This window comes from Salmo salar, unplaced genomic scaffold, assembly GCF_965601325.2.
Source record: "Salmo salar unplaced genomic scaffold, fSalSal1 ptg000360l, whole genome shotgun sequence".
Taxonomy (NCBI): Eukaryota; Metazoa; Chordata; class Actinopteri; order Salmoniformes; family Salmonidae; genus Salmo; species Salmo salar.
The window spans coordinates 1,186,327-1,198,525 of record NW_027675360.1 but is presented as its reverse complement, the minus strand read 5'-3'; the positions used below and the strand labels follow the sequence as shown (position 1 = coordinate 1,198,525).

Genomic DNA, 12,199 nt, shown 5'->3' with positions numbered 1-12,199 from the left:
GAGAGAAATAATGTTTTTTTGCTAAATGCTATATATCTGCCTCACTCTCAGAGAAATCAGTAGTACTGCTAGGTTTAACACAGTAATAATATATATCTGCCTCACTCTCAGAGAAATCAGTAGTACTGCTAGGTTTAACACAGTAATAATATATATCTGTCTCACTCTCAGAGAAATCAGTAGTACTGCTAGGTTTAACACAGTAATAATATATATATGCCTCTCAGAGAAATCAGTAGTACTGCTAGGTTTAACACAGTAATAATATATAACTGCCTCTCAGTGAAATCAGTAGTACTGCTAGGTTTAACACAGTAATAATATATATCTGCCTCTCAGAGAAATCAGTAGTACTGCTAGGTTTAACACAGTAATAATATATATCTGCCTCTCAGTGAAATCAGTAGTACTGCTAGGTTTAATACAGTAATAATATATATCTGCCTCTCAGAGAAATCAGTAGTACTGATAGGTTTAACACAGTAATAAAATATATCTGCCTCTCAGAGAAATCAGTAGTACTGCTAGGTTTAATACAGTAATAATATATATCTGCCTCTCAGAGAAATCAGTAGTACTGCTAGGTTTAACACAGTAATAATATATATCTGCCTCTCAGTGAAATCAGTAGTACTGCTAGGTTTAATACAGTAATAATATATATCTGCCTCTCAGAGAAATCAGTAGTACTGATAGGTTTAACACAGTAATAAAATATATCTGCCTCTCAGAGAAATCAGTAGTACTGCTAGGTTTAATACAGTAATAATATATATCTGCCTCTCAGAGAAATCAGTAGTACTGCTAGGTTTAATACAGTAATAATATATATTTGCCTCTCAGAGAAATCAGTAGTACTGCTAGGTTTAATAGAGTAATAATATATATCTGCATCACTCTCAGAGAAATCAGTAGTACTGCTAGGTTTAACACAGTAATAATATATATCTGTCTCACTCTCAGAGATCAGGCTATATGGAGTACCAGTACTGAGTCAATGTGCAGGGGTACCAGGTAGTTGAGGTAATAATGAGACTATAAGGAGTACCAGTACTGAGTCAATGTGCAGGGGTACCAGGTAGTTGAGGTAATAATGAGACTATAAGGAGTACCAGTACTGAGTCAATGTGCAGGGGTACCAGGTAGTTGAGGTAATAATGAGACTATAAGGAGTACCAGTACTGAGTCAATGTGCAGGGGTACCAGGTAGTTGAGGTAATAATGAGGCTATAAGGATTACCAGTACTGAGTCAATGTGCAGGGGTACCATGTAGTTGAGGTAATAATGAGACTATAAGGAGTACCAGTACTGAGTCAATGTGCAGGGGTACCAGGTAGTTGAGGTAATAATGAGACTATAAGGAGTACCAGTACTGAGTCAATGTGCAGGGGTACCAGGTAGTTGAGGTAATAATGAGACTATAAGGAGTAAAAGTACTGAGTCAATGTGCAGGGGTACCAGGTAGTTGAGGTAATTGAGGTAATATGTACAGGTAGGTAGATGTAAAAGTGACTAGGCAATCAGGATAGAGATTACATGTCCTCGTCCAGGGATTGCACACACACACACACACACACACACACACACACACACACACACACACACACACACACACACACACACACACACACACACACACACACACCCACACACACACGTGGAGGGAACGTTGTGTTTGTTTAATATTGTTTTAGGACTATGAAAATGGACAAAAGTATTAGCCTATGGATTATGAAAACAACCAAAAGAAATGTGAAAATGGGAGAGGAGAAATGACTAGAGACAGTGTTGTTTAACTCACTGACCATGACCCATGAGTTCTTCTTACCTTTGTTCAGTAGAAAAGTCTCCCTCTCTAAACTCTATAGGTGTACCCATAGACCGATCACTCTTCATGGACACACAGCTGGGTACAGGGGAGGCTGTTCTCTCCGGCTTGATTGGTCTTCAACACAACAGAGACAAACATTACATCTCTCATCTACTCTGATCTCAGATGGGAACATAAGAAGAGCTCCAACATGCAACATATCACTTTACAGAAATGTTCGGAAATGTGCCTTTATGGTTTAAAGAAATTATGGAAGAGATTGGTGTGTTATTTCACTATCTAATCATGGCATGGCGTTGTTCAGTGACAGACATGTATTTGTTTAAAATCTATCACTTGATGGTTTCATTTCAGAGAGAGAAATAATGTTTTTTTGCTAAATGCTATATATCTGCCTCACTCTCAGAGAAATCAGTAGTACTGCTAGGTTTAACACAGTAATAATATATATCTGCCTCACTCTCAGAGAAATCAGTAGTACTGCTAGGTTTAACACAGTAATAATATATATCTGTCTCACTCTCAGAGAAATCAGTAGTACTGCTAGGTTTAACACAGTAATAATATATATATGCCTCTCAGAGAAATCAGTAGTACTGCTAGGTTTAACACAGTAATAATATATAACTGCCTCTCAGTGAAATCAGTAGTACTGCTAGGTTTAACACAGTAATAATATATATCTGCCTCTCAGAGAAATCAGTAGTACTGCTAGGTTTAACACAGTAATAATATATATCTGCCTCTCAGTGAAATCAGTAGTACTGCTAGGTTTAATACAGTAATAATATATATCTGCCTCTCAGAGAAATCAGTAGTACTGATAGGTTTAACACAGTAATAAAATATATCTGCCTCTCAGAGAAATCAGTAGTACTGCTAGGTTTAATACAGTAATAATATATATCTGCCTCTCAGAGAAATCAGTAGTACTGCTAGGTTTAATACAGTAATAATATATATTTGCCTCTCAGAGAAATCAGTAGTACTGCTAGGTTTAATAGAGTAATAATATATATCTGCATCACTCTCAGAGAAATCAGTAGTACTGCTAGGTTTAACACAGTAATAATATATATCTGTCTCACTCTCAGAGATCAGGCTATATGGAGTACCAGTACTGAGTCAATGTGCAGGGGTACCAGGTAGTTGAGGTAATAATGAGACTATAAGGAGTACCAGTACTGAGTCAATGTGCAGGGGTACCAGGTAGTTGAGGTAATAATGAGACTATAAGGAGTACCAGTACTGAGTCAATGTGCAGGGGTACCAGGTAGTTGAGGTAATAATGAGACTATAAGGAGTACCAGTACTGAGTCAATGTGCAGGGGTACCAGGTAGTTGAGGTAATAATGAGGCTATAAGGATTACCAGTACTGAGTCAATGTGCAGGGGTACCAGGTAGTTGAGGTAATAATGAGACTATAAGGAGTACCAGTACTGAGTCAATGTGCAGGGGTACCAGGTAGTTGAGGTAATAATGAGACTATAAGGAGTACCAGTACTGAGTCAATGTGCAGGGGTACCAGGTAGTTGAGGTAATAATGAGACTATAAGGAGTAACAGTACTGAGTCAATGTGCAGGGGTACCAGGTAGTTGAGGTAATAATGAGACTATAAGGAGTACCAGTACTGAGTCAATGTGCAGGGGTACCAGGTAGTTGAGGTAATAATGAGACTATAAGGAGTACCAGTACTGAGTCAATGTGCAGGGGTACCAGGTAGTTGAGGTAATAATGAGACTATAAGGAGTACCAGTACTGAGTCAATGTGCAGGGGTACCAGGTAGTTGAGGTAATAATGAGGCTATAAGGATTACCAGTACTGAGTCAATGTGCAGGGGTACCAGGTAGTTGAGGTAATAATGAGACTATAAGGAGTACCAGTACTGAGTCAATGTGCAGGGGTACCAGGTAGTTGAGGTAATAATGAGACTATAAGGAGTACCAGTACTGAGTCAATGTGCAGGGGTACCAGGTAGTTGAGGTAATAATGAGACTATAAGGAGTAACAGTACTGAGTCAATGTGCAGGGGTACCAGGTAGTTGAGGTAATAATGAGACTATAAGGAGTACCAGTACTGAGTCAATGTGCAGGGGTACCAGGTAGTTGAGGTAATAATGAGGCTATAAGGATTACCAGTACTGAGTCAATGTGCAGGGGTACCAGGTAGTTGAGGTAATAATGAGACTATAAGGAGTAACAGTACTGAGTCAATGTGCAGGGGTACCAGGTAGTTGAGGTAATAATGAGACTATAAGGAGTACCAGTACTGAGTCAATGTGCAGGGGTACCAGGTAGTTGAGGTAATAATGAGGCTATAAGGAGTACCAGTACTGAGTCAATGTGCAGGGGTACCAGGTAGTTGAGGTAATAATGAGACTATAAGGAGTACCAGTACTGAGTCAATGTGCAGGGGTACCAGGTAGTTGAGGTAATAATGAGACTATAAGGAGTACCAGTACTGAGTCAATGTGCAGGGGTACCAGGTAGTTGAGGTAATTGAGGTAATATGTACAGGTAAGTAGGGGTAAAAGTGACTAGGCAATCAGGATAGAGATTACATGTCCTCATCCAGGGAGAGCGCACACACACACACACACACACACACACACACACACACACACACACACACACACACACACACACACACACACACACACACACACACACACACACACACACACACACACACACACACACACGTGGAGGGAACGTTGTGTTTGTTTAATATTGTTTTAGGACTATGAAAATGGACTAAAGGATTAGCCTGTGGATTATGAAAACAACCAAAAGAAATGTGAAAATGGGAGAGGAGAAATGACTAGAGACAGTGTTGTTTAACTCACTGACCATGACCCATGAGTTCTTCTTACCTTTGTTCAGTAGAAAAGTCTCCCTCTCTAAACACTATAGGATGACCCATATACCAGTCACTCTTCATGGACACACAGCTGGGAACAGGGGAGGCTGGTCTCTCCTGCTTGATTGGACTTCAACACAACAGAGACAAACATTACATCTCTCATCTACTCATTTTCAGAAATGTTCATAAATTAGATTTTATTGTTTAAGTGTGTTTTTTCACTATCTAATCATGGCATCGGATTGTTCAACGACAGACATGTATTTGTTTAAAATCTATCACTTGATGGTTTCATTTCAGAGAGACAATGTTTTTTTGCAAAATGTTATATATCTGCCTTTCTCTCAAATGAACGGCTCGGTCTTATGTAGCAAAATTTGAAATTGTGTTTTTCACATTTGATAATAGTAGAGCCTCAGAGCTAGAACATGGTATATCATACACTACAGTTGAGGAACAGTGGAAAAGTGTTTCTGCTTTGGAAGATGATATACTTGTAACCTCACTTTGAGAAAATGGCCTTTTAATGTTTTGGTACCTGCTGGAGAGCTCTTTTTGGTCTACATTATTTTGCATGTACATGTTTTTGCATTTTGCATCTACATGTTATTTTGGCAGATAATGTCACCCATCTAAATAAATAGTTTTATATATATAATTAACTAAATGTGTGATGTTTATGGTTAACTTGTTATGGATAGGGGGCAGTATTTTCACGGCCGGATAAAAAACGTACCCGATTTAATCTGATTATTACTCCTGCCCAGAAACTAGAATATGCATATAATTATTAGCTTTGGATAGAAAACACTCCAACGTTTCTAAAACTGTTTGAATGGTTCTGTGAGTATAACAGAACTCATTTGGCAGGCCAAAACCTGAGAAGATTCTGTACAGGAAGTACCCTGTCTGACCATTTCTTGGCCTTCTTGATCATCTCTATCCAAAACAGGGGATCTCTGGCATAACGTGACATTTTCTAACGCTCCCATGGGCTCTCAGAAGGCGCCAGAACTTTGAATGATGACTTTGCAGGCCATGGCTGAAAAACAGTAGCGCATTTGGATAGTGGTCGATCTGAGAACAATGAGACTGGGGGCGCATGCACGAGGAGACTCCATGTTTTTATTTTTTCATCTTTGAACTAGGCTCATAATCTGAGGTAGCAACTACGTCAGATCTACAAATCAATGAGCTAGACCTATCCATTTGGTTTGCAACTCTGTGAACCTACGCAACTCTGTGAACCTGCGATGCAACGATTTCAATGCATATCCAATTACCCAGCAGCCATTTAGAAACAACAAGTCATCAAAAAAAGTGTTATTTCTTAATTAAAAAATGTATTCTGGATGTTTAAAATCGGCCACATCTGAAAAAGAGGACAGGGACATGCGTTTTGTTTAGGTGGTATACCTTTTTCTGAAAACAAATATGGTTAACCATGACCAGAAAATGGTTAACGTTTAGGACTGTGGGCCACCACAATATGTACCCAAGCGAACAGGGATAGCACTCACAAAGTAGCCAGAACCCTGTTAATAATAATAAGTTACCTGATAATAATAATAATAATAATAATAATAATTGAGGTCAGCCTACAAGGTTAATAGTAATTTACCCGAGGTCGGCGTTCACGGTTATTGCCGACAGGTCTCATTGATAACAATAGAGAAGCTGCCATTTTAACGCAGAACAATGAGCTGGGAATAGAATGTTCAGAATGTGAGTTGGCGTCATGGTGCTCAATTGAACTAGTAAGAGCTGGCAGGGTGAAAAATGACCTAAAATAAGGTCTGTTTTTTAGCGATTACTTCATAACATAACGTAATATTATGAAACTGAGCTCAATGGAGGATGCAATGAACTAGTTTTCATCAGAAAAAAAACATTGTTAAAACTGTCATGTGTCCAGCCTACTTGAGGCGCCCGAAAATAATATTCAAAAGTTCGGTCCTTGGACACAGAGGGGTTAAACACTAAAGTTACAGTCCATCTAGTGAAGAGAGGAGAATCGGACAGAGGTAACTTCTGCCGAAGTCGGTCCCTCTCCTTGTTCGGGCGGTGTTCGGCGGTCGACACTACCGGCCTTCTAGCCATCACTGATCCACTTTTCATTTTCCATTGGTTTTGTCTTGTCTTCCATCACATCTGGTTCCAATCCCATCAATGACATGTTGTGTATTTAACTCTCTGTTTCCCCTCATGTCCTTGTCGGAGATTGTTTGTTGTATGTAGGTGTTTATTGTTATTCTGGTGTGGGACGGGTTTCGCACCCTCTATTTGTTATTTTGTATACTTTGGTTTTCTGAGGTTTTGATGTTTATTAAACAGCTCCATTTTTACCAAGTTCATTCTCCTGCGCCTGACTTCCCTGCCACCAGCACGCAACGCATTACAGCATCCGTCAACGAGAGAGGGAGAAGCCTCCACGGGATTTAACAGGTGGAAGAAACAACCGGGGAGCTCCATCGGTCCACAAGAAATGCAGGCAGCCGGTGATGATGTAGTGTTAGCTAGGATAACTAAGATGCTGCTGTTAGAGTAGCTAACTAGCTTACCTAGCTGTACCGACTAGCTAGGATAACTAGGATGCTGCTGGTAGAGTAGCTAGCTAGCTTACCTAGCTGTACCGACTAGCTAGGATAACTAGGATGCTGCTGGTAGAGTAGCTATCTCGCTTTCCTAGCTGTATCGACTAGCTAGGATAACTAGGATGCTGCTGGTAGAGTAGCTAGCTAGCTTACCGAGCTGTATCGACTAGCTAGGATAACTAGGATGCTGCTGGTAGAGTAGCTAGCTAGCTTACCTAGCTGTACCGACTAGCTAGGATAACTAGGATGCTGCTGGTAGAGTAGCTAGCTAGCTTACCTAGCTGTACCGACTAGCTAGGATAACTAGGATGCTGCTGGTAGAGTAGCTAGCTAGCTTACCTAGCTGTACCGACTAGCTAGGATAACTAGGATGCTGCTGGTAGAGTAGCTAGCTAGCTTACCGAGCTTTATCGACTAGCCAGGATAACTAGGATGCTGCTGATAGAGTAGCTAGCTAGCTTTCCTAGCTGTACCGACTAGCTTGGCTAGCTAGCAGGTCGTTCGTCTGTAACCTCGTCTCGAGGATGATGATGAATCCGGTGAACAACAAAATGAAACAAGGACAGAGAGTGAAAAGGATCTGGCGACACTCATACTGTCCCTGACCGTAAAGCAAAAAGCAAATTGAACAATAAACTTCGACATCTCAACACTGTAGCGAACTCCATCGTTGGTATCCAAGATCACCTCAGCCACTCTGCGCGTAACCGGGACAATATGCTTGGCGCCGCACCGGACGTGGACGCGGGCAGTTTTGTACAGGGACGGGGACAGTTCCAGAATGCGGACATGAGCAGTGCAACACAATCAACTAAACCCAGTCTTTCATTTTTTATTATTATTATGAAAAACTATATGTATAGTAATGTATAGTAATGTATAGTATTGTATAGTAATGTATAGTAATGTATAGTATTGTATAGTATTGTATAGTAATGTATAGTAATGTATAGTATTGTATAGTAATGTATAGTAATGTATAGTATTGTATAGTATTGTATAGTATTGTATAGTAATGTATTGTATTGTATTGTATAGTAATGTATTGTATTGTAATGTATTGTATTGTAATGTATAGTATAGTATAGTATTGTATAGTAATGTATTGTATTGTATAGTAATGTATTGTATTATAATGTATTGTATTGTATTGTAATGTATTGTATTATATTGTATAGTATTGTATAGTATTGTATAGTATTGTATAGTATTGTATAGTAATGTATAGTATTGTATAGTATTGTATAGTATTGTATAGTATTGTATAGTAATGTATTGTATTGTATTGTATTGTATTGTATTGTAATGTATTATATTGTATTGTATTGTATTGTAATGTATTGTATTGTATAGTAATGTATAGTATTGTATAGTATTGTATAGTAATGTATTGTATTGTATTGTATTATATTGTATTATAATGTATTGTAATGTATTGTAATGTATTGTATTGTATTGTATTGTAATGTATTGTAATGTATAGTATAATATTGTATAGTATTGTTTAGTAATGTATTGTATTGTATTGTATTGTATTGTATTGTAATGTATTGTATTGTAATGTATTGTATTGTATTGTATTGTATTGTAATGTATTGTGTTGTATTGTATTGTATTGTATTGTATAGTAATGTATAGTATTGTATAGTATTGTATTGTATTGTATTGTAATGTATTGTATTGTAATGTATTGTATTGTATTGTATTGTATTATAATGTATTGTAATGTATTGTAATGTATTCTATTGTAATGTATTGTAATGTATTGTAATGTATAGTATAGTATTGTATAGTAATGTATTGTATTGTATTGTATTGTAATGTATTGTAATGTATAGTATAGTATTGTATAGTAATGTATAGTATTGTATAGTATTGTATAGTATTGTATAGTAATGTATTGTATTGTATTGTATAGTAATGTATTGTATTGTAATGTATTGTATTGTAATGTATAGTATAGTATAGTATTGTATAGTAATGTATTGTATTGTATAGTAATGTATTGTATTATAATGTATTGTATTGTATTGTATTGTAATGTATTGTATTGTATTGTATTATATTGTATAGTATTGTATAGTATTGTATAGTATTGTATAGTATTGTATAGTAATGTATAGTATAGTATAGTATTGTATAGTAATGTATTGTATAGTAATGTATTGTATTGTATTGTATTGTATTGTAATGTATTCTATTGTAATGTATTGTATAGTAATGTATTGTATTGTAATGTATTATATTGTATTGTATTGTAATGTATTGTATTGTATAGTAATGTATAGTATTGTATAGTATTGTATAGTAATGTATTGTATTGTATTGTAATGTATTGTATTGTATTGTATTGTAATGTATTGTAATGTATAGTATAATATTGTATAGTATTGTTTAGTATTGTATTGTATTGTAATGTATTGTATTGTAATGTATTGTATTGTATTGTAATATATTGTATTGTATTGTAATGTATTGTGTTGTATTGTAATGTATTGTGTTGTATTGTATTGTATAGTAATGTATAGTATTGTATAGTATTGTATTGTATTGTATTGTATTGTAATGTATTGTATTGTATTGTAATGTATTGTATTGTATTGTATTGTATTATAATGTATTGTAATGTATTGTAATGTATTCTATTGTAATGTATTGTAATGTATTGTAATGTATAGTATAGTATTGTATAGTAATGTATTGTATTGTATTGTATTGTAATGTATTGTAATGTATAGTATAGTATTGTATAGTAATGTATTGTATTGTATTGTAATGTATAGTAATGTATTGTATTGTGTTATAATGTATTGTATTGTATTGTATTGTATTGTAATGTATTGTAATGTATTGTAATGTATTGTAATGTATTGTATTGTATTGTATTGTAATGTATTGTATTGTATTGTAATTCATTGTATTGTAAAAAAGTCAGCCAGAGTTGACGTGGGCCATCGTTCAAATAAAGAGATGCCTCCCTGACCACCAGTGTGTTTGGATATAATGAAGATCAGTTCAGTGAAGAAGAACCACTAGAGTTCTGATCAAAGAACCCTATAAAGGGTTCTATATAGAAGTTTAGTGGTTCTGTATATTAAGCAAGATAGAACCCTTCTTGGTTTAAACAGGAGTGAATACCGTGTTGATATAATGGTAATATTGTCTGAATTCCGCTTGTAACAACAATCAGAACTAGTAAAACAATAAAGTTATGCCTGCCAACATATTAGGCAATAATTAAGAGTAGGCAAAACGATTGTGTCATACCAAAATTCTATAGGTGTGTGTGTGTTGGTGAGACAACCACATATCACAGTCAAATATACAGGATACAAACATTTCATTCCAGCTATATAGTGTTTTGCAAAAGAAAAATTCATACACAAAAAATCTATGAATTAAAATCTTAGAACAACAATATTTTACAGACTCCTGAAGGTACCCGTAAGCAATCATTTCTGATGAAAAATAATAAATGTGAAAAAATTGTCGGTATAACATTTTAGAAACAAAGTTCTTAAACGACATTGTCATCTCACCTCTTAGTTTTGATGTCATGTCCCCCAGAGAGATGCATTTTAGAGGCAGGGCCCCCTTCCTTCCTCTCCCCAGAGAAACTCATTTTAGAGGCAGGGCCCCCCTCCTCTCTCTCCCCAGAGAAAATAATTTTAGAGGCAGGGCCCCCCTCCTCTCTCTCCCCAGAGAAACTCATTTTAGAGGCAGGTTCCCCCTCTCTCTCCCCAGAGAGACTCATTTTAGAGGCAGGGCCCCCCTCCTCTCTCTCCCCAGAGAGACTCATTTTAGAGGCAGGACCCCTAAACAGAGATCCAGCACGTTGGTTGTGGTTAACACAGTGACAACTAATTATTGAATATCAATTGTTGTATTTTATTCATTATCTCTTAGAAATAAAACATTTACTAACAGACATAGAAAGACACATCCAAACAGTTAGGTGATTTAATATTTTTCACCCTTTCTCCATGTAGTGGAACTAATAATAATAAAACAATTTAACAACAATAATATTAATAATAATAATGTGTCACTTTCTCTTTTAATAATTTCTCTCATTCTAGTGTGTTGCTTTGTTTAACAGGTATGATATTATTATGCTGTTACTGAATTCAGTTCATAATAACAATGTTAAGAAAAGTATGTTCAGTGGTTTCAAACCAAATTACACAGGAAAGAGGAGCTCATTGTAGTTTAGAAAACAAATTTTACGATATTTTGAAAGACGATTTACAACTTATACATAAAAATATACAAATTGTAAAATAACCACAATATACGAATATATGAACAATATGTTTTTGAATTTGACTTGACTACGCCCAGTTAGCGCCATTTTGTATGATTGAACTGTCACATAACTGTCCCAGGTGAAATGGACTGTTAGATCTGAGTGTTTTACTGTCAGTCACTATACTAAAATAACACCATACATTTAATTTCTCTACACACTTTACAATAATCCCTGAGAAGATTCTTACCTTGTAGCCTGAATTCACAGCCAGAACATGTCAAGTCATTGAGATATTTTCCGTTGTGCTGAGAGAGCAGCTTCCTGATGACAAGTGGCTCTGTATCTATGTTCTAGGTACAGTTGATCTTTGGATGCAATAATATCTGGTCAAAGTCTAGTGACACAACACCATAGTATATCATAAACATAACAGCAGTTGGCCAGAAAAGGCCATGACATACTATAAAACAGGGTTTGTCAACTAGATTTGGCTTCGGGTGTCACGGTTGTCATAGAGAGGAGCGGACCAAAGTGCAGCGTGATTATCGTTTCACATATTTTATTGAACTGTGAAACTATGCAATACATACACATAAACTAAAGAACAAAAAAAAAAAAAACGTGACGCAGAGGTGAAACATACACTACTCAAAAACAA

General features: G+C 36.2%; 1 protein-coding gene across 1 annotated transcript in view; it reads right to left on the bottom strand.

The window, feature by feature from the left end:
- The window catches only part of LOC123732099 (NLR family CARD domain-containing protein 3-like), a 28,134-nt gene extending 16,137 nt beyond the window's left edge, over window positions 1–11,997 (bottom strand). The window contains exons 1-4 of the mRNA XM_082971643.1: window positions 11,789–11,997; window positions 10,832–11,107; window positions 4,709–4,825; window positions 1,830–1,946 (exon numbers count right to left, since the gene is read on the bottom strand). Of these exons, the coding sequence (XP_082827769.1) occupies window positions 1,830–1,946; window positions 4,709–4,825; window positions 10,832–11,091 (494 nt within the window). The 5' untranslated portion in view covers window positions 11,092–11,107; window positions 11,789–11,997. The remainder of the gene's footprint in view (window positions 1–1,829; window positions 1,947–4,708; window positions 4,826–10,831; window positions 11,108–11,788) is intronic.
- Window positions 11,998–12,199: the final 202 nt, after the last annotated feature.